Raw genomic sequence first — 25348 nt, forward strand, 5'->3', positions numbered from 1 at the left:
TGTGTTGCTCACCTGGACACAGCCACCAGGCTCAGGCTGCCAGCCTGAGCTCCACTCAGTTCTGCTGAGACACAAGCAGCGCACGAAGAGAAGGCTGTACCTCACTGGCAATGTCTCTGGAGGCCTTGGCTTGTTTGATAGGAATGGCATCTGCTCTTAGGTCGTAGCCTTTTGCCTTGACCTCATCCCAGGCTTTCTGATAATGTTTCTGTAAAGAAAATTAATCACTTTTGTTAAACATAGTGAATTGCCTTCTCTAAAAACCTGCTTGCTGGGAATGACCAGCTTGGGAGTCCTGTTTGCTTCTGGTAACTGGCAGAGTTACAATAATGATCCTGGCAAGTGTCTCAACAGAAAACTCATGACTTAAAGTAGGTGCAAGATTAGAACTCAAAGAGGCAGCAAAAATATTCCTGAAGACAGGCCACTATGTCTGCAGACTCCAACAATTCCTCCACAGAATGTATTTGGCAAGTTTTGCCAAAGGGAGCAGAAGTTGTGTGGAATTGCACACTGAGCTTGCGAGTTTGTTCATGAACACACAAACTGTTGATAGGCTGAGAGGTGATAGAAAGCCTCTGGATACAATTTCCTGTTTACAAGCACATTAGAAGGTGAGTTTGTGCACCACTATTTACAGCAAAAACTGGAAGAACAATTGCCAGCCTTCACTTTCTAACGCTTCACTAATATATCATGTTATTCTCTTACATTGCTGATGTTGAGAGCATTGACTTTGGACTGCAGCATGACAGGAGTGTCTGAAGGGAGGGAAATCTGGGTCTTGTCTTTATCCCAGGCCTCACGATACAGACGCTGAGGAGAAAGGAAGAACAATGGCAATTCAGTATGGAGAGAAAAAAAACACCAGGAGGAATTCTTCAGTAATTCCAATTTGCAAAACTTCATCATTCCCACCATAGAAATTCTACCCTCCACCAGAAAGAAATGAAATGTGAAAAGGGAGCTTACATCACTGAGCTGCATGGCGTTGGTCTTGGCCAGGACAACGTCTGGGGAGTCGGTGATGCTGGTGAACTTCAGCTGCTCTGGCCGCGTGCGGTACAGGCGGTCGTTGAGGATCTCCTGGGCCTTCTTGACTTTGACCACATCCACAGACCCTTCTGTCAGCCAGCCAATGCCTCTCAGCCATTCCAGGTCAGACTTGTACACGTTCTACAAACAAACCAAGGGTTACTGGCATTGCAGAGGTAACTCTTAGCCCAGAGAGCTGGTGGGTTCCCAGTTTCTGGAGATGTTCAAGACCAGTCTGGATGAGGCTCTGAACAACCAGGTCTAGTGGAAGGTGTCCCTTGCCCATGGCAGGGGGGTGGAATAAGATGGTCTTTTCCAACCCAAACAATTTTGGGATTCTGCAGCTCTAACTCTAAGTGGAAGAAGGTTTTTTATAAGCCTTTCCCCAACTTATTCTCATACTCTTTACACAACAAGCAGCCAGTGATGCTCTGTTGCATCAGGTCCTTTGTAGACACAGCACCCCTGATTTGCACAGAAACAATGATACTTTCAAGACACTGCATTCAAATCAGGGGCATGACCTGCAAGGAGTCTGAAAGCAAGCATTCTAGAGCAGACCAAGAAAACATGGCTTCCTTATGAACTGCCCCACATATTTCTGGCACCCAGGCTGAAATCCTTCAGAAAGGATAAAATAAACATACCAGGACAGACCACAGGCCCATGAACATGCATTTGAAAGTATATTTGTCAGTCACTAACAAACAGAGCCTCACACAGCTGCCTTAAATCTTTCCTACAGTGATTGTCACTCACGTCGCTCTGCAGGTCGTAGGCCTGCCGTGCGTGGATCACATCGTTCTGGTCAGGAAGGCAGGTCCACTGGTGCAAGTACTGCCTGTAGTCAATGTCACTGACCAAGTTCTGGCACTCCTTGGCTGCCTGCACTGACAGGGCATCCACAGGGATGTGGATCTGGGTCTTGGAATCGTTGTAGCCCTTCTTGTAGAGGCGGTCATTCTGCAGGGCCATGGCGCGCGCGGCCTGCGCCAGCTTGGGGTCATCCTTGGCACTGGGGCACCCGATGTAGTGGCCTTTCTGCTTCTCGTGGGTTTCTTTGTACTTGTACTGGAAATACAAAAAGAAGTGAATCTGGGATGAAGGTCCCATCATTTCCTCTTGCTACTGATCACAAAAATACACATTCTTGTTTTTAAGGGAACTGAAAATAAATGTAAAGGAATAACATACGTCACTTGCAATATCTCTTGATGCTTTTGCAGTTTTGATTGGAATTGCATCAGCTCTCATGTCATAACCCTTCTTTTTGGCCTCTTCCCAGGCTTGTACATAAAGTTTCTACACAAGAGAAGACAGAAAATGGCTTATATTAATTATTAAATATTCTGAAATATGGGATTTCTACATTTCATAACTGTCTCTCAAATTTTCCATGAATGCATGATTCAGAACATCTTTATGATTAAAGAAATTCTGAGTTAACTCTGAATTTCCACTAGTTCAGTAAATGTTGAAATGTCCTTACTTTGCTAACGTTGGCTGCATTGGCCTTTGCTAATAGAATGTCTGGTGTGTCAGGCATGACATGGATGGACTTCTTGTCTGCATCCCAGGCTTCCGTGTACAAGCGCTGCGAGAGAGGAAAACAGCCCTTTACAAACGGTTCTTTATATAAAATTATTTTACAATTAGAATTATTTTACAAACTGCTAGGGGTAACTCCAGTAAGCTCTACTACTCTGACTTAGCAATGTTTCTCTCTGAACAGTTCAAGAAGGAAAACTTTGTTCCTCCTCATTTTTTCTCAGCTTAAGCTGGTGCAGCAATTGATAGATTTTGGATTGTGAAGAAACAGCCATAGGAGGAAAAGTGTATTAATTATTCTTTATAAGTTGTTGGATTATGTTTGTTATAAAGGAGGAGGTACTTAGCGACTTTCACCCTCCAGATCTGAGATATGTTGCACAAGTTTCACATCCAGAGAACTTCAGGTATTTCCTCACCACTTGTTCATCCAAGAAGTATTACTCTTGGAAAAATCTATGATTTAAGGGACTTTTGTCTGTAGATTTTTGCCAGCTGCTCACTTCACACTGAGCCCAGCGAGAAGAGCTCTCCTGTACAATGGCTGAATTTGGACATTAATTTTCTCTTAAATCCACAAGTTTTTGGTTTTACTTTGTATTTTGAATTTTTCACCTCATGAACAAGTTCTATTAACTGGCAGTACCACCCTCACCTTGTTCATGGTCTCAGCATTTTGCCTGGCTAAGACCATGGCCAAGGAATCGGTCACGCTGGTAAATTTGATTTTGTCTGCAGGCTGCCGATACTTCCTGTCACTGAGGATTTCTCCAGCTTTCTTGGCTTTCTCAACCTCCAAGGAACCAATAGGAACCCATCCAATGCCTCTCAGCCATTCCAGGTCTGATTTGTAAACAGCCTGAAAAAATTTGAAATGTTGTTATATATGGGAAGGGTGATCAAATATTAAAATTAACATAAACAAGCACATACAATATGAACAACTGGGTATGTTTCTGAGGATATGGTTCTGAAAACAATTGTTGTTTTTGAAGATTAAGTAAAATAATTATTAAATAAGAGAAATAAAAGAGATATTGGAGCACAATGCTAGTATCAGAGTAACACACACATTATACCTCAGATTAAGGACTGGAAAAATAGGATTAAACATAAATTTGAAGAAAGAATTGAAAGAATGAAAACATTTCAACAAGTCTGATACAAGCGACTAGAGGCTTATTACCCGTATTTTAAAAATTAGATTGTGCAAGACTTAATTCTGTATTACAGAATTACTGTGTTACAGAAATGCTGCATTACAAATTTAAGGATTTGCTCACATCACTCTGGAGCTCATAGGCTTGCTTGGCATGGATCACATCATTCTGGTCAGGCAGACAGATCCACTGGTGCAGGTAGTGCCGGTAGTCAGCGTCGCTCACCAGCTGCTGGCACTTCTTGGCCAACACAATTCCCAGCATGTCCACAGGGCTGCTGAACCTTGTCTTGGACTTCTCAAAGTCCTTCTTGTACTCCCTGTCACTCTGGATCTTGGCCACATGCATTGACCACATCATCTTGGGGTCATCCTCAATGTTCCTGGCCCCAATGTGGTGGCCCAGCTGCTTCCGATATCCTTCCTTGTACTTGTACTGCATGAAGAAAAATACATATATATATACATATATTTAATCCTTTTCTAAGACAAAGCATTTAAATAGATTTCTTGGTAGAAAAACAAAGAGCACAAAAATCTGTTATCCTCTGTCTCTTAGTGATATTGCCTAATCCTTGAAACAAAACTTGTCCCAGTCATTGCAGAGATTTTTTCCTGGTTTTGTGTTTTGGGTTTCAATGTGACATTGAAACAGAATTATTTCTTTCCTCCAGAAAAGATAAGCATTTAAACTTTTAGAATTTATTTACTTACATATCTCTTTTGGGGACAGATTTTAAAGAACTTCCTATTTTGAATCAGAAATTATCTCGACACACCCCAGCAGAGACTCCTACATCTTTTTGTTCATTCTTCTTGAACATTCATGGATATCAATGGGAAGCATATAAATAATGTTCATGTTATTATATTTATTCATTATTGTGGTACATACCTCATACAAAAATTACTGGCTATCCATTTTTTTTTTTGTGCACTTAAGGCATGTGATAGGATCACTATGAAAACAGATTTCTATGTTATCTATTTTGTGAAATGTGACATTGGCAAACAAGTGAACAAAGATTCTGATTATTTTCCATTACCAGATGCATAGAGAAATGAGAACAAAGCCTGCTCACCTCACTGGCAATCTCCCTGGAGGCTTTGGCAGACTGAATGGGAATGGCATCAAAACGCAAATCATAGCCCTTCTTCTTTGACTCCTCCAAGGCCAGTTTGTACATTTTCTGTGAGAAAGAGTCACATCTTAGTTTCAGAAAACAAAATTTAAAATTGCATTTCAGTTCAGCATAACCGTGCAGTAAAACAAATTAAGTTCCTAAACAATATTGTTCATCTTCAGACAATTTAAATACTGTTCTGTAGAAAAGAAAAAAAACCCAGATTTCAAAGACCTTGTAATTTTATTGTAGATGTTTGGAAAATGGAAATCATTTAGGAAAGGCAAAGATGGGAACATTTAAAAAGCTAAACTGCCTATTTCCACAACTTGCTGTAGAAATGATTTCTCATTTATGGGGGATAATATATTTTAAAAGAAAATATATTTTTGTGGAAGAACAACTCTGATTTCAGCACTGGAACTGGCCATGTATGAAAATAAACAACTTGACAATATTTTACCATTAATGAAAAATCAAAGGTGACGAAAAGTGTACTTATGAGAAACCCTTAACTGTCTCAGCTGTCCAGTTGCACTCACCTCACTGTAGTTCACGCGGTTCTGTTTGGCCAGCAGGATTTCTGGGGTGTCAGGCATGACATGAATCGAGGTCTTGTCTTTGTTCCACGCTTCAGTGTACAAACGCTAAAAAACAGGAAGAGATGTATAGGACATTCCAAACCATGTTAATATCTCAATAAACATGGAAAACACATTAATTAAAATGATAGGAACTTGGTCTAGGGGAAATTGTCCCTTCCCATGGCAGGAGGTTGGAACAAAATGATCTTTAATGTCCCTTCTAACCCAAACCATATTATGACACTACAAAATAGAGCAGGGATATACAGTTATGTGTTAATCTGGTAAAAGTAACATCAACAAAAGGAGAATTTATATGAGGGAGTTTAAAAACATTAAGGAAACTGCTGCATTGCTTCATAGTAATGAATAAAGCAAAGAATTATTAGTGCCCAATGCACACACACACCAAGGAAAATATTTAAATGTAAAATGCAGAATATTACACAAATTTTAGTCTTCCATGAGCCGACCTTATAGTTTTGAGTGAAATAATAAGAGCACAATGACTGAAAATGCATCATGCTTGAACTACAGCATTGCTTGTGGTCAGATCATTGCCAGTCCTGCCTGCAGAGCTGAGGCAGACACCTCTGATGTGTCACCCAGAGGGATCAGGACTCACCTTGTTCATGGTGTCTGCATTCTGCTTGGCCAACACCATCTCCAGGGAATCCGTGACACTGGTGAACTTGATGGTGTCCGGATGCTGGCGGTAAATTTTGTCACTCAGGATCTCCCCTGCTCTCTTGGCCTTCTCAACTTCCAAAGAACCAATTGGGACCCAGCCAATGCCCCGCAGCCATTCCAGGTCAGATTTGTAGCAATTCTGTTACAATAAACAAAATTACACAACTTATTTTAATAAAATAATCATCATAATATATGTTACACAGTGCATCTTTCCAAAGGGAAAACACCTTCATAACAGCTCTTCATTCAAACAAATTCAAAGCTGTGAAGAAAATTGTGGAAAAAATAACAGCATTTCACCTACATTAAGGGTGAAACCATTTTCCAGCTTTCACAGATTGGTAAATGATAGATAGTCCAAATCCTGGTATTACAGGTTTTCATTTAAATATCAGTTAGTTAGTATAACCTCTAGGAGATCTGAGCATCAGTTAACTGTGAAACTTAAAAAGAAATCTCAAAATGTTGGTTCTACCATATCAGAACAAGATGGTCTGATCCAATTATTGAAAATATCAAACTCATTCCTCAGCAAAAATCAAATGCCAGAGAACTCACATCACTCTGGAGCTCATAGGCTTGCTTGGCATGGATCACATCGTTCTGGTCGGGCAGGCAGATCCACTGGTGCAGGTAGTGCCGGTAGTCAGTGTCGCTCACCAGCTGCTGGCACTTCTTGGCCAACACAATTCCCAGCATGTCCACGGGGCTGCTGAACCTTGTCTTGGACTTCTCAAAGTCCTTCTTGTACTCCCTGTCACTCTGGATCTTGGCCACGTGCATCGACCACATCATCTTGGGGTCATCCTCAATGTTCCTGGCCCCAATGTGGTGGCCCAGCTGCTTCCGATATCCTTCCTTGTACTTGTACTGAAACAGAAGAGATTTAAAGTTACTTGGTGTGTTGAAAAATTAATGAATAGTTCTAACAGTTTAACATACTCATTAGTTTGTAAAGATAAAAATATTTTATAAGTCTTTCTACTCTAGGATTGATTTTCATGTAAGAAGCTTTTTTATTAGATATAATTACCTAAGACTTTTTATATAAAATGCTTTTAATTCACTAAATGTTTAATGTCACATTCTAACAAGTTTGATACTTCACATTCTTTTACTATTAAGATTAAATTGTAAATATTAACTTACTTAACAATTTTTTATAAAACTCCTTGATTAAGGCCATATGATTTTCTCTGTATACAAAGTTGAAATATCCAACTTGTGAGTAAACAAGGAGCAGAAAAATCTGTTATCCTTCATCTCTAAGTGATGTTGCCTTACCAGAAGCACATGCTATCACAGTCATTGCATACTTTATCCCTGATTTTATGCTCAGACATCTTGAATTTCATTATGACATTTGCAGAGAAATATTGTTTGAATCAGAAATTTACCTAACAAACTCTTCCATTGGTTCATACACCTTTTTGATCATGCTGCTTGAATATCCATGGACATCAACAGAAGTATTGCTGGGGGCATATTAATAGTCTTCACATTATTATATTTAATTATTACAGTGATATATTCCTCATAATAAAAATACTGGCTCCCTCTTTCTTCCATGCACTAAAGGCAATGTAGTGGAATCATTAAAAAGAATCACTATGAAAATATATTTCTATATTATCTATTCTATGAAGTATGAAGTAGCAAACCTTATGATTATTTTCCATTACCAGATGCATAGAGAAATGAGAACAAAGCCTGCTCACCTCACTGGCAATCTCCCTGGAGGCTTTGGCAGACTGAATGGGAATGGCATCAAAACGCAAATCATAGCCCTTCTTCTTTGACTCCTCCAAGGCCAGTTTGTACATTTTCTGTGAGAAAAAAAAATCACAATCTAGTTTCAAAAACAAAATAGCATTTCAGTTAAGCACATCAGAGTACTCAAGTCCCTAAACAATATTGTTGATTTTCAGGCAACTTAAACATCTTCAACCCAGCTCTACATTCACGAGAAAATAAAAAACTGCAGATTTCAAGGACCTTGTAATTTTACTGTAGATCCTTGGAAAATGGGAATCATTTAGAGAAGGCAAAGCAAAACTAGTTATTTCCATACATTGCCATAGCAATTATTTCTAATTTATGGGGATAATATATTTCAATAGCCCAATTAGATATCCAGGAGTTCAGTTTCTGGAACAACTCTGATTTCAGCATGGGAACAGACCATTTGTGAAAAAAAACAACCTGGTAATATTTTAATATTACCTAAAAGTCAGGGATGACAAAAGCATACTTGTCAGAAGCACAGGTTAATTGTCTCAGATTTCAGCTGCACTCACCTCACTGTAGTTCACCCGGTTCTGTTTGGCCAGCAGAATTTCTGGGGTGTCAGGCATGACATGAATTGAGGTCTTGTCTTTGTTCCAAGCTTCGGTGTACAAACGCTAGAAAAGAAAACAGGAAGAGATTGGTAGGGTATTCCAAACCAGGTTAATATTTCAATAATCAGGGAAAACATAGACCACACCAAATGAAAATATAGGAAATGTAACAGGGATAATCAGTTAAGAAATTAGGAAGAGATAGTATTAAAAAAAGGAGGATTGACTTGTGGAAGTGTAACAACACTTAAAAAACAGCACATTGATTAGGGAGAAGGAATAAACCAATGAGTATTACTTGTGCTCAGATCATTGCCAGTCCTGCCTGCAGAGCTGAGGCAGACACCTCTGATGCATCACCCAGAGGGATCAGGACTCACCTTGTTCATGGTGTCTGCATTCTGCTTGGCCAACACCATCTCCAGGGAATCCGTGACACTGGTGAACTTGATGGTGTCCGGATGCTGGCGGTAAATTTTGTCACTCAGGATCTCCCCTGCTCTCTTGGCTTTCTCAACTTCCAAAGAACCAATTGGGACCCAGCCAATGCCCCGCAGCCATTCCAGGTCAGATTTGTAGCAATTCTGTTAAAAAATAGAAAAAAAACTCACCCATGCAGGTTATTCTATCAATAACAATAATGCAACTTACATAGTGAATAGTTCACCAATAAGTAACCTCACCATCAACAATTAATTGAAATCAATTCAAAGCACAAGATAAAATATAAAAAAAACAAGTGCATTTCCACTGCATTAAGGGTGAAACCATTATCCAATTTTCACAGAATGGTAAATGATAGATAGCAATTCTGGAGTTAGAGGATTTCACTGAAGCATCAATTAGTTAACATATCCTGTTGGAGAGCTCAGTTTCAATCAGCCACAAAATTTAAAAAGAAATCTCAAAATGTCGGTTCTACCACATCAGAACAAGATGGCCTGATCCAATTATGTAAAATATCAAACTCATTCCTCAGCAAAAATCAAATGCCAGAGAACTCACATCACTCTGGAGCTCATAGGCTTGCTTGGCATGGATCACATCGTTCTGGTCGGGCAGGCAGATCCACTGGTGCAGGTAGTGCCGGTAGTCAGTGTCGCTCACCAGCTGCTGGCACTTCTTGGCCAACACAATTCCCAGCATGTCCACAGGGCTGCTGAACCTTGTCTTGGACTTCTCAAAACCCTTCTTGTACTCCCTGTCACTCTGGATCTTGGCCACGTGCATCGACCACATCATCTTGGGGTCATCCTCAATGTTCCTGGCCCCAATGTGGTGGCCCAGCTGCTTCCGATATCCTTCCTTGTACATGTACTGAAACACAAACCAAGACATTACATTTCTCTATCACCTATAAATATCATTTATTCATATTAAATATTTCTAACAAAAATCTCTCCAAACTTATCTATAACCTACCATTAAAAAAAGCCCCAAACAGTCAAATCAATACTTATGCTAATAATTTTCTAGTACTAAAGTTTTTTGCTAATTGAGTTAGAACCCTAAGCATAAATTTTTTATCATTTTGCTTTTGAAGAAATGTGCTTTACTAATATTAGTGAGAAATAATCCTGGTCTCACTAAATGCATTTAATCCTAATTGCATATAATGATACACATACTGTAAATACTTATCTCCACATATATGGTTATGAGCTATGCAGCTATCATGAAAGCAGCATTATACTGTTCTTATAATTATCAACATTTATTTTTTTAAACATACATGATAATTTACTTGCAAAAATCTATTACTTAAGGTCACAGTTTAACCGCAGCGCCTTTTACAGGATCCAGCTGATAATTTTCAGGTTGCAGAGGAGAGATGTCAACATAGAAAGAAACAAAAAGTTAGATTCTTACATCACTGGCAATTTGCCTGGATGCTTTGGCTGCTTGGATGGGGATGGCATCAGCTCTCAAATCATAGCCTTTTTTCTTTGAATCTTCCATGGCCTGTCTGTATTGTTTCTAGATGAAGAATTAAACAATAGGACTCATGTAAGTTCCATACATTATATTCTATGCAAAACAAATTGCTTGGAAGTAGATCTAATAATTGTGTTTAGATTTATTACACCCAGTTTTATCTACCTTTAACTCAAAACCTCAGATCAGTAGCTGATACAAATTCATGTCAAAGGAAGACCTTTGCTAAATACATTTGTTAATTAATTTTTATTTTACTGTTTTAAATAATGTAACACTGACTGCAATTTAGAGCTAAACTTTTCTTCCATACAAATGGAGTAAAAATTTTAAAACCACTGATATGGCTTACTGATGTGAACTTGTTTGCCTAAAATAATGTTGAACACTGGCATCACACCTTTTCAGAATTATGCTGGTAATTACCTTTCTGGTATTAATTTTTGTATTCCCAACATTATGCACACTGGCAGAAATGACTTCCCAAAATTTCAGTGGAAACACACAACTTGTGTGGAATTTATAGAATTTCTTCTCACCAGTGCTCACTGCTCTAAGCATGCACTGCTACAAATATACAAACAATGTTTTTAAAGTCACAATTTTTTGGATAAATATGAGAGATACTTAGGGAAACTGATAGTGCCATCTCTAGAAGGTTTCCCAGAACATTCCCAATCCAGCCATTACACAGAGCAGTTACATTTGGAGAGCTCCCACACTCACCAGACTGTAGTTCTTCTTGTTCTCTCTTGCCAGTGTGATTTCAGGTGTGTCAGGCATGATGTGGATTTGTGTCTTGTCTTTATCCCAGGCCTCAGTATACAAACGCTGCAGAAGAAACACAGCAGAGTATTTGGAGACATTCACAACTGATAATTGTGACAAATTAACTTAGCAATTCTCAAGGAAGATATTATTAAATCAGCCCTTGATGAAAACAAGTTTCCCATTGACTACCAAAAATGAGCTTATATTTTTACAGCCTTACAGTGGTGAAATCTCACAGCACAGGCACAGATCTGTGGCTCCAGTCCTGCCTCAGGGGTTTAGGCAGACATTGTTGATGAGTTACTTGATTAAATCCAGACTCACCTTGTTCATGGTGTCCGCATTCTGCTTGGCCAACACCATTGGGAGAGAATCTGGGATGCTGGTGAACTTGATGGTGTCCGGATGCTGGCGGTAAATTTTGTCACTCAGGATCTCCCCTGCTTTCTTGGCCTTCTCAACTTCCAAGGAACCAATTGGGACCCAGCCAATGCCCCGCAGCCATTCCAGGTCAGATTTGTAGCAGTTCTGTTACAAAATATAAAGGCAGCAGTTAAAAATTTCCCCCTTTATATGCTAATCAGCATTTAAATATATTCATATTCCCTACTATGAAGGATGATAGGGCGCTAATTCTGATGTTTGGCTGTACATAAACCTTCATAATGCCCTTACATTCAGATTACCTCATTCCTCAAAATATAATGGCTTCGCTTGGAACAGGGAAAAAAACCCACAAAATTAAAAGATACTATATGAGAGCAACTACTCTAGTTTATATTCCAAGAAAATTACAAACATTTCAGTAGTCCAGAGCTTATCAGCCAGTACTCACATCACTCTGGAGCTCATAGGCTTGCTTAGCATGGATCACATCATTCTGGTCTGGCAGACAAGTCCATTGATGGAGGTAGTGCCGATAATCAGTATCACTGACCAGCTCCTGGCATTTCTTGGCCAACACCACTCCCAGCATGTCCACAGGGCTGCTGAACCTTGTCTTGGACTTCTCAAAGTCCTTCTTGTACTCCCTGTCACTCTGGATCTTGGCCACGTGCATTGACCACATCATCTTGGGGTCATCCTCAATGTTCCTGGCCCCAATGTGGTGGCCCAGCTGTTTGCGATACCCTTCCTTGTACTTGTACTATGGACAAAAAAATGTTCACTGAGTGTTAGTTTAGGGTTTTTATATGACCCCAGCAGCCCCTGTGACACCACCTCCAGAAAACATAGCAGCTGAAGCCACAGAGATTTTAAAGAGAGAAAAGACTCAGTGCCAGTGTGTGCCACAAGGACTGTTGTGCACTCACATCACTGGCGATGTCCCGGGAAGCTTTGGCAGACTGGATAGGAATGGCATCTGCCCGCATGTCGTAGCCCTTCTTCTTCTCCTCCTCCATCGCCTGCTTGTACAGTTTCTGCAACAGACACCACCAGGCCCTCAGACAACGCTGCTGCCCGGCCACAGCAGCAACCAGGGACCCACACTGCACCCCAACAACCACCCACCTCGCTGAAGTTCACTTTGTTCTGCTGGGCCAGCAGGATCCCTGGGGTGTCCGGCATGATGTGAATGCTGGTTTTGTCCTTCTCCCAGGCTGAGATGTACGACCGCTGGAAACAACAGGAAACAAGAACACACAGGTTTAGGGAAACAAATTCAATGAGAACATCAGCTCTGTGAACCAAAGCAAGAGGTCTCTACTTTGAACTGACTCAAGAACTCCTGCACTTTCACCAAACCTTTCAAATGCTTCACCCTTCTCTTTTCCACACTGTAGCCCATTAATGCTCCAACCACGCAAAAAAAAATTTAATCTCATACAAGGAACATAAATCCCGAGGCAAGAGGGATTTTTCCCCTTGCACAGCCTGGGCCTTGGAAGGACATAGAACAACATCCTGGGAAAGGAAGGTGCTCATTGCCTTCAGAATGCAAACATAAAGAAATCTCACTTGGTCCATGATTTGGGAGTTGTGCTTTGCCAGCACCATGGGCATCGAGTCAGGAAGGCTGGTGAATTTGATGGTGTCTGGGTGCTGACGATACTTCTTGTCACTCAGGATCTCACTCGCCCTCTTGTTCTTCTCAGCATCCAGTGATCCAATTGGGGACCAGCCAATGCCCCTCAGCCACTGCAGGTCAGACTTGTACACATTCTGGAAGGACAGGAAAGAAACAAAGCAACTTAGCAAATTCCTCACTCCAAGCAACCTCATCTCCTACCACTGGAAGCTCCACTTAATGGAACATGTTCCACTAGGTCAACCCACCCGCTTGTGCCACAAAAGTGACTCTGGATAAGCTCAGCTCCCAAAAACCTGTCTCTCTGCCCCTGCAACATCACAAGAGGCTATCAAGCAATCTACAAATCTTCCCCCTATACCTTCTAGGTATTGCCAGCAAAGACCTACACCATTTCTAAATCTGCATCTGGCAGAGACGTTGGAGAAGCCTTTTATATCATACGCTAAGGCTCTTCACACCATTCTCAGCTGCACAATTTTTTACCAAGCCACTCTTGGTTCTCCAGAAAAAGAGGATTTTAATTCCTTTGACCTTTCCACACCACACAGACTTCCTCAAAAAGAACAGACAACCCAAGGCTGTGAGACAGCCAGTAAGGAACAACTCACATCACTCTGCAGGTCATACACTGTCTTGGCATGGACAACATCGTTCTGGTCCGGCAGGCACGTCCAGCGGTGCAGAGGGTGCCGGTAATCGGCATCACTGACCAGCTCCTGGCATTTCTTGGCCAACACCACTCCCAGCATGTCCACAGGGCTGCTGAAGTGGGTTTTGGACTTCTCAAAGGCCTTCTTGTACTCCCTGTCACTCTGGATCTTGGCCACGTGCATTGACCACATCATCTTGGGGTCATCCTCAATGTTTCTGGCCCCAATGTGGTGGCCCAGCTGTTTGCGATACCCTTCCTTGTACTTGTACTGTGGACAAAAAAATGTTCACTGAGTGTTAGTTTAGGGTTTTTATATGACCCCAGCAGCCCCTGTGACACCACCTCCAGAAAACATAGCAGCTGAAGCCACAGAGATTTTAAAGAGAGAAAAGACTCAGTGCCAGTGTGTGCCACAAGGACTGTTGTGCACTCACATCACTGGCGATGTCCCGGGAAGCTTTGGCAGACTGGATAGGAATGGCATCTGCCCGCATGTCGTAGCCCTTCTTCTTCTCCTCCTCCATCGCCTGCTTGTACAGTTTCTGCAACAGATACCACCAGGCCCTCAGACAACGCTGCTGCCCGACCACAGCAGCAACCAGGGACCCACACTGCACCCCAACAACCACCCACCTCGCTGAAGTTCACTTTGTTCTGCTGGGCCAGCAGGATCCCTGGGGTGTCCGGCATGATGTGAATGCTGGTTTTGTCCTTCTCCCAGGCTGAGACGTACGACCGCTGGGAAAGGAGGACAAGAGGAAACAAGAACACACAGGTTTAGGGAAACAAATTCAATGAGAACATCAGCTCTGTGAACCAAAGCAAGAGGTCTCTACTTTGAACTGACTCAAGAACTCCTGCACTTTCACCAAACCTTTCAAATACTTCACCCTTCTCTTTTCCACACTGTAGCCCATTAATGCTCCAACCACGCAAACAAAAATTTAATCTCATACAAGGAACATAAATCCCGAGGCAAGAGGGATTTTTCCCCTTGCACAGCCTGGGCCTTGGAAGGACATAGAACAACATCCTGGGAAAGGAAGGTGCTCATTGCCTTCAGAATGCAAACATAAAGAAATCTCACTTGGTCCATGATTTGGGAGTTGTGCTTTGCCAGCACCATGGGCATCGAGTCAGGAAGGCTGGTGAATTTGATGGTGTCTGGGTGCTGACGATACTTCTTATCACTCAGGATCTCACTCGCCCTCTTGTTCTTCTCAGCATCCAGTGATCCAATTGGGGACCAGCCAATGCCCCTCAGCCACTGCAGGTCAGACTTGTACACATTCTGGAAGGACAGGAAAGGAAACAAAGCAACTTAGCAAATTCCTCACTCCAAGCAACCTCATCTCCTACCACAGTACGCTCTATCAAATGGAACACATTTCCCTGGGTCAACCCACCACACACCAGGACTGGGACTCCCATGAAGATCAGCTCTCCACACCTGCCTCCCCACTCCTGCAACAGCAGAAGTACCTGCCAAAGAATTCACCACCTTCCCTCTCCGTCTTCTCAGTATCCCCAGCAAAGACCTTCTCCATTTGTCATTCTATATGTGGCAGAGGCATGGGAGGTGTTTTTAACATCACCCAAGATCCTCTGTACCATGTACCTTCACCCAGAGCTTGCCATCGCCACTCTTGGTCCTCCAAAGACAAATATTTTACCTGTTGCCCTTCCCCTGCCTTACTGTACTGAAGGTCTCAGCCACAACTCTCCACATAAAATGTTCATGGCAAGAAAGGATTCTTCTGGGGCCATAAAGCATGACCCCACACAAACATCATCACTGACTATCATGCCAAGAAGTGCCATAACACAATCTCAGTCCCTCAGGATCAGCCAAGAATTATTATCCCCACAAGGACCTCTTCCAGCAGAGGAACAGAACACAAGAGAGACTTGTGGTTGCAACACAGCCAGTAAAGAAGAACTCACATCACTCTGCAGGTCATACACTGTCTTGGCATGGACAACATCGTTCTGGTCCGGCAGGCATGTCCAGCGGTGCAGAGGGTGCCGGTAATCGGCATCACTGACCAGCTCCTGGCATTTCTTGGCCAACACCACTCCCAGCATGTCCACAGGGCTGCTGAAGTGGGTTTTGGACTTCTCAAAGGCTTTCTTGTACTCCCTGTCACTCTGGATCTTGGCCACGTGCATTGACCACATCATCTTGGGGTCATCCTCAATGTTTCTGGCTCCAATGTGGTGGCCCAGCTGTTTGCGATACCCTTCCTTGTACTTGTACTGTGGACAAAAAAAACCCATCCACTGAGTGTTAGTTTAGGGTTTTTTATGTCGCCAAGACGCCTGCAGCACCACCTCCAGAAAACACAGAGACAGCCCCATTGTGTGCCATGAGGGCTGCTGTGCACTCACATCACTGGCGATGTCCCGGGAAGCTTTGGCAGACTGGATAGGAATGGCATCTGCCCGCATGTCGTAGCCCTTCTTCTTCTCCTCCTCCATCGCCTGCTTGTACAGTTTCTGCAACAGACACCACCAGGCCCTCAGACAACGCTGCTGCCCGGCCACAGCAGCAACCAGGGACCCACACTGCACCCCAACAACCACCCACCTCGCTGAAGTTCACTTTGTTCTGCTGGGCCAGCAGGATCCCTGGGGTGTCCGGCATGATGTGAATGCTGGTTTTGTCCTTCTCCCAGGCTGAGATGTACGACCGCTGGAAACAACAGGAAACAAGAACACACAGGTTTAGGGAAACAAATTCAATGAGAACATCAGCTCTGTGAACCAAAGCAAGAGGCGTCTACTTTGCACTACCCCAGAAACTCCTGCACTTTCACCAAACCTTTCTAAAGCTTCACGCTTTTCCACACTGCCCCCCCCTACTGCTCCAACTACAAAAAAAGAGTTTTATCTCAAACAGGGAACATAAATCCCTGAGGCAAGAGGATGCAATATCCCCCCCTGAAAACCCCGGCCATGGAAGGACATAGAACAACATCCTGGGAAAGGAAGGTGCTCATTGCCTTCAGAATGCAAACATAAAGAAATCTCACTTGGTCCATGATTTTGGAGTTGTGCTTTGCCAGCACCATGGGCATTGAGTCAGGAAGGCTGGTGAATTTGATGGTGTCTGGGTGCTGACGATACTTCTTATCACTCAGGATCTCACTCGCCCTCTTGTTCTTCTCAGCATCCAGTGATCCAATTGGGGACCAGCCAATGCCCCTCAGCCACTGCAGGTCAGACTTGTACACGTTCTAGAAGGACAGGAGAGGAAAAAACCAGCTCAGCAGCCTCCTCACTCCAAGAAATCCCAACTCCTACCAATGGATGTTCTCCTGAATGGAGCATGTTCCACTGGGTCAACCCATCAGCCACCCATTCAGTGTTTGGACCCATCTCCTAAGGCTCTCCACTGCCCTCAGAGTTTATCTTTTCCAACTCTTGGTTCTCCATAAGAAAAAACTTGACTCCATTGCCCATTTCCTGCCACACAGATCCCTCCTTCAACACTAGAACAGAACACAGGACAGACAACCTAAGACTGTGACACAGCCAGTAAAGAACAACTCACATCACTCTGCAGGTCATACACTGTCTTGGCATGGACAACATCGTTCTGGTCCGGCAGGCACGTCCAGCGGTGCAGAGGGTGCCGGTAATCGGCATCACTGACCAGCTCCTGGCATTTCTTGGCCAACACCACTCCCAGCATGTCCACAGGGCTGCTGAAGTGGGTTTTGGACTTCTCAAAGGCTTTCTTGTACTCCCTGTCACTCTGGATCTTGGCCACGTGCATTGACCACATCATCTTGGGGTCATCCTCAATGTTTCTGGCTCCAATGTGGTGGCCCAGCTGTTTGCGATACCCTTCCTTGTACTTGTACTGCAGGAAAAAACAGTATGCACTGAGAATTATTTTAGTTTTTTTCACATTCCTAGCAACCCCTGTGGCATCATCTCCAGCCAATTTATGAGCTGAAACCACAGAGAGTTTAGAGTGTGAAAGTGTTTAGCTGACGACCTACAGTGTACCAGTAGAAAAGAATTCACATAATATCGTTCTGATAAAACTCACATTTTCCAAGATTCTCCCTGGCCTATATATTTAGAGCTACTGGTCAGTAACTGAGAGGAACAAAACTCACTAAATCATGAAAGCTATACTAAAAAACTGAAGTTCAATACCCCCTACATGAAGAATCATTTACTGATCTTCATGCACAATGGCCAAATCAGGTCTTACTCAAACTACTGAGGGAATAAAATGTAACTACATAGAGACTTCTGGGAAAATTAAATAAAGACAGCAAACACATACAGCAATGCAATTCTGTATTAATACCTAAGAATAGGGTTTTCTCTCCTCATGCACAGCTCAGCTGTGTAGCTGTAGAGTCAGGGCCACGTAGATGGGCAGTGCTGAGGGCAGCCCAACACCTCAGAACTCCAGGCTGTTGCACAAGGAGATGCACTCACAAGCCCAGGAGGGACCCTGCTTTGATCTATTGCCATCACCCAGCTCCCACAGCTACTCTTCCATATCACCTAGGCCTTTCCTTGCAACAGTGCACATCCATAACTTGCAGGGACAGCTACAGTGTGAACAAAAACGTTGATGGACAACTGAACGGCAGTGACAGGTAATGGATTTGTTGCCTCCATATGGCTCAGTTGCAAACCCTGGGTTTAACTGCCAGTATGTGGCACCCGTGTGAAAGAGTGTGCCATGAGGGCTGCTGTGCACTCACATCACTGGCGATGTCCCGGGAAGCTTTGGCAGACTTGATGGGAATGGCATCTGCCCGCATGTCGTAGCCCTTCTTCTTCTCCTCCTCCATCGCCTGCTTGTACAGTTTCTGCAACAGATACCACCAGGCCCTCAGACAACGCTGCTGCCCGACCACAGCAGCAACCAGGGACACACACTGCACCCCAACAACCACCCACCTCGCTGAAGTTCACTTTGTTCTGCTGGGCCAGCAGGATCCCTGGGGTGTCCGGCATGATGTGAATGCTGGTTTTGTCCTTCTCCCAGGCTGAGATGTACGACCGCTGGAAACAACAGGAAACAAGAACACACAGGTTTAGGGAAACAAATTCAATGAGAACATCAGCTCTGTGAACCAAAGCAAGAGGCGTCTACTTTGCACTACCCCAGAAACTCCTGCACTTTCACCAAAACTTTCTAAAGCTTCATGCTTTTCCACACTGTCCCCCCCTACTGCTCCAACTACAAAAAAAGAGTTTTATCTCAAACAAGGAACATAAATCCCTGAGGCAAGAGGATGCAGTATCCCCCTTGAAGAACCCATGCCATGGAAGGACATACAACAACACGCTGAGAAAGGAAGGTGCTCATTTCCTTTAGAATGCAAACATAAAGAAATCTCACTTGGTCCATGATTTTGGAGTTGTGCTTTGCCAGCACCATGGGCATTGAGTCAGGAAGGCTGGTGAATTTGATGGTGTCTGGGTGCTGACGATACTTCTTGTCACTCAGGATCTCGCTCGCCCTCTTGTTCTTCTCAGCATCCAGTGATCCAATTGGGGACCAACCAATGCCCCTCAACCACTGCAGGTCAGACTTGTACACGTTCTAGAAGGACAGGAGAGGAAAAAACCAGCTCAGCAGCCTCCTCACTCCAAGAAATCCCAACTCCTACCAATGGATGTTCTCCTGAATGGAGCATGTTCCACTGGGTCAACCCATCAGCCACCCATTCAGTGTTTGGACCCATCTCCTAAGGCTCTCCACTGCCCTCAGAGTTTATCTTTCCCAACTCTTGGTTCTCCATAAGAAAAAACTTGACTCCATTGCCCATTCCCACACAGACCCCTCCTTCAAAACTAGAACAGAACACAGGACAGACAACCCAAGACTGTGACACAGCCAGTAAAGAACAACTCACATCACTCTGCAGGTCGTACACTGTCTTGGCATGGACAACGTCGTTCTGGTCGGGCAGGCACGTCCAGCGGTGCAGAGGGTGCCGGTAATCAGCATCACTGACCAGCTCCTGGCATTTCTTGGCCAACACCACTCCCAGCATGTCCACAGGGCTGCTGAACCTTGTCTTGGACTTCTCAAAGTCCTTCTTGTACTCCCTGTCACTCTGGATCTTGGCCACGTGCATTGACCACATCATCTTGGGGTCATCCTCAATGTTCCTGGCCCCAATGTGGTGGCCCAGCTGTTTTCTGTATGCGGTTTTGTATTTGTACTAATTGAACACAGAAACAACAATTAACACTTCTTTCCAAGCTGCCATTTCAGTTTCTCTGTGGGTAATACAGTAGTTAATCATTTTGAATCTAACATATTTTAACTTGCTTCTGGTTTTTCCCAAAGTTTTTAGCATTTGTTATAACATCCAGGAGATATTATGGAATTCTTCATAGCTATATACTATCATCTTTATATTATTGTGTTTATTTTAATTAGCTTTACAGCATTAAGAATTATACAAGCTTTGAGGTGGGCAGCAACACAACAGTGTTAAAATTTTACATATCTCCTCCTGTTAAATATAAACCATTTTTCTTCTAGATTATGCACCCCCTCTGTGCCCCACTCTGATTTTCCCTCTGCAGACTCACCTCACTGGCTATGTCTCGGGATGCCTTGGCTGCCTGCAGGGGAATGGCATCAGGAGGGAGGTCGTAGCCTTTCTTCTTCAGCTCTTCATATCCCACCTTGTAACGTTTCTGTTAGAGAAGGATTCAAAGGAATTATTGCAGATAAAACTCTCAAGAGAGTTTTTCAATCCTACAACTTTCCACCTCTGGCTATTGAAAAGAAAGCATGTGTTTCCAAACACAGTTTACTTAATTAAATCAAACTCCATACCTTGCTATTAATGACACGTATTTTTTGGATATAAAATATTTTAAAATTACAATTTAAATGTTTTCTGATCATTTAATTGAAGATCAAAACTTTCTTTAAGCAAATACATTAATCTGAATTATTCCCAGAACTTTCTGTAGAGGTGAGTAATACAACCCTGCAATTCTCTATACCCAGTTTCAAATGCAAACTTACATCACTTGTGTTAATCAAGTTTGATTTAGCCAACAAAATTTCAGGTGTATCAGGCATGATGTGAACCTTAGTCTTGTCCTTGTTCCAAGCTTCCCTGTAGAGTATCTGAAAGAGACACAAGCCAAGACCTGGTCTGATCCAAGATTCACCTGCACAGCAGCAATTTCAGTTCACCTTTTCTCTAAATTAGCAAAGAAAAGATATACTAAGCAAGAATTAGGGATGTAAACAAAATAAGATATTAAAATCAAATAATACAATGACTTCTTACTGAAATACAACCTTTTTTTCTTCTTTACATCCATGTAATGCCATGGAAACAGCATTAAAACAATATACCTACCTACTGCTTACTAAAGGTCTTATTTGCAGTTATACTGAGTAAATTATCAGCACTCAAGATCATCATCTTCTGAACAAGGCACAAAGAGCAGTGAGGCCCTGACTATAAACATCTGCTATCTGGATATTTTAAGTGCACGTTCTGAATGAGAGATCCTTTTTAAAATGTATATTAACGTATTCATTTATTGAATCCCACGTTCTGTCTCTAGAGGCAACTTACATCACTCCTATTTTTGGCATTAGATTTTGCCAAAACAACATCCATGGCATCTGGGATACTTGTGAACTTAATCGTGTCTGGGTGCTGCCTGTACTTCTTGTCACTCAGTATTTCAGAAGCTTTCTTGTTCTTTTCAGCTTCCAGAGATCCCAAAGGACTCCATCCAATGCCTCTGAGCCACTGCAGATCTGACTTATACAGATTCTGTTAAGGGTGAAAATCAAAACCATAGCAGATTATTTCACTGATCATTGATTAAACCCTATGAAAAATGTAACTGGCAGTTTAGCTCCAATCTGATCTATACTGATATCAAAAGCCAGTCATCAAAGATACTTTCCAATCAGCAGTAATTATTTTACATGGAAATAAGTGAATTAAACCCAGAGGGAGCTTACATCACTCTGCAGCTCGTTGACCCTCCTTGCCTCGGTGACATCGACCTGGTCTGGCAGACAAGTCCAGCGGTGCAGTATGTGTTTGTAGTCCACATCACTGACCAGCTCCTGACACTTCTTGGCCAGAAGGAAGCCCAGCATATCCACAGGCATATTGAACTTGGTCTTCCACTTTTCAAAGTCTTTCTTGTACTCCCTCTCACTCTGCATTTTAGCTACTTGCATGGACCACAACATCTTGGGGTCATCCTGCAGGCTGCGGAACCCAATGTGATGTCCCTGCTGCTTGCGGTATCCTTCTTTGTACTTGAACTGCAACGGCAAAGGTGGCACCACTCAAGCCACAGTGACAAACATGAAAGTGACAAACCAATGTATTCCCTCATTTTAATGTTCCTCATGAAATTACCCCTGGAAGTGTCCAAGGCCAGGCTGGGTGAGGCTTGGAGCAACCTGAGATAGAGGAGTGTGACCCTGCCCACAGAAAGGGTGGAACTGAATAATCCTTAATGTCCCTTCCAACTCAAACCATTTTGTGATTCTATGATTCTATAATTAAGCAACTTGTTATGGGCTCTCATGTAAAGTTTTAGCAGTCCCTTGTTTAATGTGCATGACTTGGTGTCAGTGAATGCTCTCCCTGGGAAAGAAAGAGTCCTTGGAAAGGGAGAGAGCATGGCAATAGGAATGGCCTCCAGTGTCATCTGACTCAGAACTCCCTAATACTGACACACTGAAATATTTTGATGAATAACATCATCAACAATGAAAAATTATGAAATATAAAGATACTTAAGCACAGGAAACATTTCCCAATGATTAATAAATTCTTCTTTATTATATAGACAATTAATAAATTTTCTATCCATAAAAATAAAACAAATGCAGAAGCTGTATTTGTACCAAGCTATGGTAACAGCAGTCCAAGTGTCACACCTGTTTCAGAATTGTAATGAGGATTTCTCTGGATAGGCACTGGGCTCATCTAGTTAGACCAAATTTGCTGCTGCTCTGAAAATGAAGCAGCCCAAAGAGCAGAAAACTCCTCCCTTTTTATGACCAACCATGAATGGACCAAACTTTCAACTTGTTAAGATGCCATTAACCCTTGTTAAACTGGACAAAAACAGCTTAGGAAGGAGTTTTGTCAGTAATGCTGGTTTTGACTCTGAGCCACACCTTACCAGAGAGGTCTATGTCAATTTACTGTGACTCTCTATGTTATAATCACCAGGACAGTGCATGTCACACTGAGTTAAAATGCTACTTACATCACTTGCAATGTCCCTTGAAGCTTTGGCAGCTTTCACTGACATGGCTTCGGGTGTGAGGTCATAGCCTTTCTTTATCATTTCCTCCCAGCCAAGCTTGTAGAGTTTCTAAAATTGAAAACAATATTAATTAAAACCAGTAATATGTATGTCACCTACTATTTAGATACACTAACGATCCAAATTCTGGTCACCTCGCAAGCTTCAGTTATGAGAGAAGGGCTGCTAGAATGGGAACTGAGAAATAGGAAACTGATAAACAAGGAATACTGGTCTTCCAAGGCTTAGGAGAGGGACTAAATAGTTTTTCACCATTCAGCAGCTTCCTACTATAGCTTATCTTGATTTGAAACCCATCTGGAGAATTTGAAACACATACATCTCAGATAAGGAAACACTTTTTGATTGCCTTAACAAAATTTTAATAAGGTTTTCATCAAGCCATTTGAAAGTCAAGTCAGTTTGTGCACAGTTGATTTTAAGTACAGGCATTCTTAAGTCAAAGATTTGCCTCTGAGCACTGATGCAAAGCAAAACCTGAGTGTTTTCTACTGGCAAAATTTTCACCCTCTCCTATCTGAATGCTGAGAGAAAAGCTGGAATCACTGCATCTACTTTTCCCCATAGGCTATGTTAAGAATATACACAATTAACTTGTAATTTTATAGTAAGGAATTTTTAACATGACTGAATTCTATGCAAAGCATAGAGTATAGACTATGTGCTTCCAGACTTCAAAAGCAGGACTTATATTTTCCACACATTATGATGCAATTTAGTCTGTTAAGTTGCTAGCCTGAAGCTGGTACTTATTTAACTCTGAAAATATTACCCACATAAAATTCTTGCCTGTGTTCTTAAATCTCCAGTAGATATTAATTTAAGATGTTGATAAGATGTATCAAAATACTCTACCTGGCTGTAGTTTGTCTTGTTCTGTTTGGCCTGTAGAATATCTGGTGTGTCTGGCATCACATGGACCTGGGTTTTATCCTTCTCCCAGGCTTCAGTATAAGCATGCTATGGACAGAAAGTTACATCAGATGTGTTAATATAAATGACAAAAGATGGTTCTTCCAGGGTTTTCACCTTTCCATTTGGATATGGATGAGTAAAAAGGTGAAGGTGATGACTCATTTATTTCACGAATTAATGATTCAATCCAAAATAAGCTGAATTATTATCCAGTCTTGATTCTAATGAAACCAAACTATCGAGATCTTTAGGACTGGTCATTTCTATGTAAGAATGGGATGAATAGAGGCTGGAGAAAAATGAGAAAAGATTTCTTTAAGCAATGCTGTTTCATTGAGAAAAAAAGATGAAAAAAGAGGAGCCTGTGACAGTTGTTTTTCCCAGGGGAACGCTGCCACATAAAGGTGTGACAGAGATTTACAGAGTGGTTATTGGAATGGATGAGATGTGAATGCCTGCCTGGCTTTTCCCCCAAATACTCACTTTGTTCATGATATTTGCATTCTGCTTGGCAAGGACCAGGTCCATGGCATCGTTCTGTTTGGTGAAGTGGAACATGCTGGGGTGCTGGCGGTACTTCCGATCACTCGCAATCTCTGTGGCTTTCTTTGATTTCTCCACATCCAGAGAACCAATGGGACTCCAACCAATCCCCCTGAACCACTCCTTGTAATCCTGCTTGTACTCATTCTGCCAAACAGGACACAAAAGCAAAATTGACAATGTACAAACAGCTCATACAGAATAAACCAGTTCTTTCCAAAACACTGCCGTGATGGAAAAACAAAAGCCACAAAAACAAGACAGCTCATAAAAAATAATCCTGTCCTTTCCAAACTGCAGCCACGATGTGAAAACAAAAGTCACAAGAAGAAAACTTACATCACTTTGGATTTGATTCATGTTTCTGTACAGCTCCAGACTCATTGAATCTGGCAGGAGCATGTACTGGTGGATCAGGCGTTTGTAGTTGGTGTTGGTGACACGGTCCTGGGCCTCCTTGGCTGCCACCACGCTGAGGGCATCAGAAGGTGTCTGGTAATGAGTCTTGCTCGCCTCATAGGCCTTCTTGTACTCCCTGTCCGACTGCATCTTGGCCACTTGCATGCAATGCACGAGTTTGGGATCATCCTGGAGGCTGCGGAAGCCGACGAGTTTCCCCTTGTCTTTTTCATACCCTAATTTGTATTTATACTAGAAGAGAACAGAAACAGAGACTTTGATTCATTTAGATTTGAAATTA

The 25348-nt window shown here is 42.4% G+C and overlaps 1 protein-coding gene across 2 annotated transcripts in view; it reads right to left on the reverse strand.

Moving 5' to 3' along the window:
- The window catches only part of NEB (nebulin), a 98341-nt gene that overhangs the window by 54789 nt on the left and 18204 nt on the right, over positions 1–25348 (reverse strand). The window contains exons 28-71 of one of the 2 annotated variants that reach the window (XR_004060875.1): positions 24988–25299; positions 24589–24795; positions 24046–24150; positions 23131–23238; positions 21860–22171; positions 21462–21665; positions 20897–21001; positions 20452–20559; positions 19764–20075; positions 19247–19450; positions 18802–18906; positions 18603–18710; positions 17426–17737; positions 16905–17108; positions 16460–16564; positions 16261–16368; positions 15817–16128; positions 14960–15163; positions 14506–14610; positions 14307–14414; positions 13829–14140; positions 13148–13351; positions 12701–12805; positions 12502–12609; positions 12024–12335; positions 11513–11716; positions 11144–11248; positions 10352–10459; positions 9488–9799; positions 8863–9066; positions 8441–8545; positions 7862–7969; positions 6702–7013; positions 6076–6279; positions 5409–5513; positions 4825–4932; positions 3867–4178; positions 3239–3442; positions 2525–2629; positions 2230–2337; positions 1795–2106; positions 973–1176; positions 712–816; positions 101–208 (exon numbers count right to left, since the gene is read on the reverse strand). Coding sequence is in view for 1 of the 2 variants with exons in the window: in XM_030952015.1 (XP_030807875.1) it covers positions 1795–2106; positions 2230–2337; positions 2525–2629; positions 3239–3442; positions 3867–4178; positions 4825–4932; positions 5409–5513; positions 6076–6279; positions 6702–7013; positions 7862–7969; positions 8441–8545; positions 8863–9066; positions 9488–9799; positions 10352–10459; positions 11144–11248; positions 11513–11716; positions 12024–12335; positions 12502–12609; positions 12701–12805; positions 13148–13351; positions 13829–14140; positions 14307–14414; positions 14506–14610; positions 14960–15163; positions 15817–16128; positions 16261–16368; positions 16460–16564; positions 16905–17108; positions 17426–17737; positions 18603–18710; positions 18802–18906; positions 19247–19450; positions 19764–20075; positions 20452–20559; positions 20897–21001; positions 21462–21665; positions 21860–22171; positions 23131–23238; positions 24046–24150; positions 24589–24795; positions 24988–25299 (7605 nt within the window). In the remaining variant the exon portion in view is untranslated. The remainder of the gene's footprint in view (positions 1–100; positions 209–711; positions 817–972; positions 1177–1794; positions 2107–2229; positions 2338–2524; positions 2630–3238; positions 3443–3866; positions 4179–4824; positions 4933–5408; positions 5514–6075; positions 6280–6701; positions 7014–7861; positions 7970–8440; positions 8546–8862; positions 9067–9487; positions 9800–10351; positions 10460–11143; positions 11249–11512; positions 11717–12023; positions 12336–12501; positions 12610–12700; positions 12806–13147; positions 13352–13828; positions 14141–14306; positions 14415–14505; positions 14611–14959; positions 15164–15816; positions 16129–16260; positions 16369–16459; positions 16565–16904; positions 17109–17425; positions 17738–18602; positions 18711–18801; positions 18907–19246; positions 19451–19763; positions 20076–20451; positions 20560–20896; positions 21002–21461; positions 21666–21859; positions 22172–23130; positions 23239–24045; positions 24151–24588; positions 24796–24987; positions 25300–25348) is intronic. The other variant, XM_030952015.1, reaches the window with a different exon arrangement.

Source organism: Camarhynchus parvulus, chromosome 7, assembly GCF_901933205.1.
Source record: "Camarhynchus parvulus chromosome 7, STF_HiC, whole genome shotgun sequence".
Classification (NCBI taxonomy): domain Eukaryota; kingdom Metazoa; phylum Chordata; class Aves; order Passeriformes; family Thraupidae; genus Camarhynchus; species Camarhynchus parvulus.